Source organism: Egretta garzetta, unplaced genomic scaffold, assembly GCF_000687185.1.
Source record: "Egretta garzetta isolate BGI_Z169 unplaced genomic scaffold, ASM68718v1 scaffold452, whole genome shotgun sequence".
NCBI lineage: Eukaryota > Metazoa > Chordata > Aves > Pelecaniformes > Ardeidae > Egretta > Egretta garzetta.
The window spans coordinates 441,506-445,346 of record NW_009258796.1 but is presented as its reverse complement, the minus strand read 5'-3'; the positions used below and the strand labels follow the sequence as shown (position 1 = coordinate 445,346).

General features: G+C 58.7%; 1 protein-coding gene across 1 annotated transcript in view; it reads left to right on the top strand.

Annotated features, from left to right (window-relative positions):
• The window catches only part of AMDHD2 (amidohydrolase domain containing 2), a gene marked incomplete at its 5' end in the record, with an annotated part of 6,411 nt that extends 4,017 nt beyond the window's left edge, over positions 1 to 2,394 (top strand). Inside the window, 4 exons of the mRNA XM_035889347.1 lie at positions 29 to 202; positions 864 to 932; positions 1,378 to 1,479; positions 1,875 to 2,394. Coding sequence (XP_035745240.1) covers positions 29 to 202; positions 864 to 932; positions 1,378 to 1,479; positions 1,875 to 1,963 — 434 coding nt within the window. The remainder of the gene's footprint in view (positions 1 to 28; positions 203 to 863; positions 933 to 1,377; positions 1,480 to 1,874) is intronic.
• Positions 2,395 to 3,841: the final 1,447 nt, after the last annotated feature.

Genomic DNA, 3,841 nt, shown 5'->3' with positions numbered 1-3,841 from the left:
GGCGGTGGCCCCTCTCTGGGAGGACCAGGGTGGGGGGGAGCTGCAGCAAGGTCAGCGGCAAAGCTAACGCAGCCTCTTCCCTCGCGTTCCTCAGGCCTGGTGCTGGTGACGGATGCGATCGCTGGCATGGGGCTGGCCCCAGGCCGGCACACGCTGGGTCAGCAGGTGGTGGAGATCGATGGGCTGAACACCTACATTGCAGGTAGGTGCCGTCCTGCAAAAGAGCTGGGGCAGCGCTGCCGCTCGCGTCCGTTCCCAGAGAGCTCGGCACGCCTGGCGGTGCCTGTGGCTGTGCCACCCTCGTGGGTTCTGGTGCCCATCGGGTAACGGGTCACAGCGACTGGGCCCTGGGGAAAATGAGGCACCTCGTGAAGAGAGGGATTGCCCCGTCTCGGTGGAGCGAGGAGGAATCTGTCAATTTTTAGCTGTCCCCAACCCCTTGCTGCCTAATGTCACGGGTGCTAGAGGTTCCAGTGGGGTCCCTCGTCTTTACCACCACCCCTTCTTGCTAACAAATTTCCCTGAACTGCAAGCAGTTGGAGACTGGGAAGATAGTTCGAGGAAGGATCATTCCTTTCTCCGTTCCCTTCCTCTGTCCTGGCAGCAGGGCCTGCGTTGTGAGCTGGAGTTTCACCCGCTCTGGCTGGTCTTAGGCTGGAGCTGCAGGCAGACCCCCGGGACCTCTCCCTGCCCTGCAGCACGGGCGCCCTCCCGCCTCGCTCTGTCGCTCGCAGCCGCGGGCCCTTCAACTCACTCCTCTCGCGACCCAGGATTTCTACCCCTTTTGGTCACGTTACACCTCCCCACTGCCCCCTTCTCCTTGCCTGTGGGACCTGCTCAGAGCCATCCCGTTCCTCTCCCAGGCACGAAGACCCTGAGCGGCAGCGTGGCGACCATGGACACGTGTGTGCGACACTTCCAGGAAGCCACAGGTAAGCGAGCCTCGTCCACAAGCTGTGGCTCCCTACGTTTGACGCGGGAAGAGGTCTCGCTCTTGCCAGCTGTGTCCGCTCTACCAGGGAACGTTCCCTCTTGCCCGAGACATGATGAGAAGGGCTGGGATCAGCGGCACTGGCCTCGGATGAGCAACTTTTTGAGGGGAGGTTTCATTTTAACCCATAGCACTAACGAGAGGTGAACTCTCCTGCTCTTTTCTCACAAAGGTGAACGATTTTCCCCTCCCCATACCCCAGGTGTTCAGTTCTCTTCCCACTGCCCCCCGCAGGGAAGTTTCTCCTCCCCAGCTCCATACGGCTGTGGTGAGGGTGTTCCGGTTCGGGTCCCTGCCGGGCTGGCAGCTGCCTTAGCCAGGGGGTTTGGGCTGCTCTGGCAATGGGGCTGTTTGCTGCCCTAACGCCTCCCCCTTCTCTGTCCAAGGGTGCTCGGTAGAGACCGCGTTGGAGGCAGCGTCTCTGCATCCCGCCCAGCTCCTGGGGATTGAACACAAAAAAGGGACACTAGATTATGACTCCGACGCAGGTACTGGTATGGGGACGGCAGGTACTGGTTTGGGGATGACAGCGTGAGGGCTCCCGGGTGCTGGAGCAAAGCAGGGGCTGCTGCGAACGCATCTTCATCCCCTGCTTCCGTGGGAGCTGCAGGGAGATTCGCGCTCCCTGGGATTTGCTCCAGTCTTTTGCTCCAGTGTTTTTTCTCTTGGATGCTGGAGGTTTTTCATGAGCCCTTTGGAGAGACACCCCCCCATCTCAGCCAAGCATGGAGCAGAGCCACCGTGGCAAGGACGGCCCCGCACTGCTGTCCTGCGGCTGTCTCTGGTGGGGGGAAGCTCTTCCCCACAGAGCCCAGCTCCTCCCAGCCAGCTTCAGCTGCTCCCGTTATCTGACGGCCGCTTCCTTCTCTCTTGTCCGATGCAGATTTCCTGATGCTGAATGATGGGCTGTACGTGCAAGCCACCTACATCGCGGGTGAGGAAGTCTGGAGGCAGGCTGCGTCGGGCCTGTGACGCGGGGCTGTCCTGGTGCCCTCCGAGGCTCCCTGGCACTGTGGTTAGCAGCTTTGGTAACCACCCCACTTCTCTTTTTTATTTTTTTTTTTTCCCCCCCTTTTTTTTTTTCAATTCCTTCCTGCAACTCCCTTAAAGGAGCCTCATACCAAAGAGCTGCGTTTTTCAGCACAAACGCTGCTTCCAGTTACAGCCATGCCTGCAACAAATTTGTTGGTGCTCAGTTGGTGGAGTGGGGCAAGCAGGCAGATCTGTGCTGGGGGGGATCGTCAGTCCCCAGAGTGACCTGCAGGACTGCACAGCTGCCCTGCCTGGAGTCCCCAGAGGTGCTCCTGTCCCCTCGCACACCGTGTGGAGCTGTCACAGCACACACGAACCTGCCCCACGCCCCGGGCAGGCTCAAGCCATTTCCATTCCTCTGCCTGCTCTTTGCCTCGCGTCCGGGGCAGATCTGTGCTGGGGGGGATCGTCAGTCCCCAGAGTGACCTGCAGGACTGCACAGCTGCCCTGCCTGGAGTCCCCAGAGGTGCTCCTGTCCCCTCGCACACCGTGTGGAGCTGTCACAGCACACACGAACCTGCCCCACGCCCCGGGCAGGCTCAAGCCATTTCCATTCCTCTGCCTGCTCTTTGCCTCGCGTCCGGGCAGCTGTGGCTGGCTGGGCAGCAGCTTCCAGCAGCTCAGCTCGCAGCTCTTCACATTAAAAGGTTCCCGTTGTGTCAGCAGAAGTTGGGGATCACGTTCTGATCCCTGGGCGGTCCCCCCCTGTTGTGTGTCCTCCGGAGAGAGGCTGTCGCAGCTCGCCGGCTTGGCGGCTGTGAATCCATGTTGGCTGAATCCTCAGGGCCGAGATCAAACCCAGGAAAAATGAGGCATTGCTGGCCCTTTGTGCCTTTTCCCTGCATGGGCATTGAGTCCGAAGCACGTGGTTTCGGCTGGAGACAGCATCCTGCTACAGAAAGCCACGTTCCTCTTAACCCTTTGTTCTGGCGAGATGGTTCTGCAGGCTGTGTGCCCGCCCGCACCTTGTGGAGCCTTTGTGCTGCCTGATGGCTTTGTGGGTTCCTCAGGCTGCGGACGGGAAGCTTTTGCTTTAGGGGACGCATCCAGACTGGTAGCGATGGGCTCACAAGCCCTCGGTCCAGCTCAGGGACTGCGGGGGCAGAGAACTGCAGCGGGATCCCGGCCTTTCAAGACGGTTGCTGATAGCTCGTTCTTCCTGTGCTCGGTATTATCGCCTTCAATACTTGACTGTCAGCTTTTTTCCTGACACTTGGACACTTCTACGTGAAGACTGATGCCGATTTTGAGCCTCCCACAGTCGGAAAAGCCTTGTGACAAGTCCTGGACAACCTCCGACAAGCCTCAGACCAGTCAGGTGTTTTCTGCAGTGAGGGGAGGGCTTAGACAAGGGCTGAGTCTGAGCAAGGGTGGAGGCTGTAAGGCAAGGCAAGAGCCTGGTGGGGATGGGCAGAAGTGTGCCCATTTTTCCAGTACCTTTTTATAACCATTAACAGCAACATTTGGAAGTGCTTTCCTAGCACTTCAGTGCCCTGCTGGAATAACTGGCAGCCTTGGGGAATTTCTAACACCAACTGCCAAAGTCAGCAGAAACTATAACCTCGATTCGAAGATTGGAAAGAGACATCAAATACTGTGCTGTGAAACGCGGCGTGCTGCAGCACTACAGACCTCAGCGGGGGCGCTTCGGGCTGCTGTTGGGAAAAAAAAATGCATATGAAACAAGGTGTCTAACTTTTTTATTTACAGAATTAAATAATCCAAGGAAATCTCCAATAGAACTGGAACCGGCCGATACCTCTGTGTGCGTTACCCGGCTCCGTCCGCCGGACCCCACCGCGGGCATCCGGCCGGGGT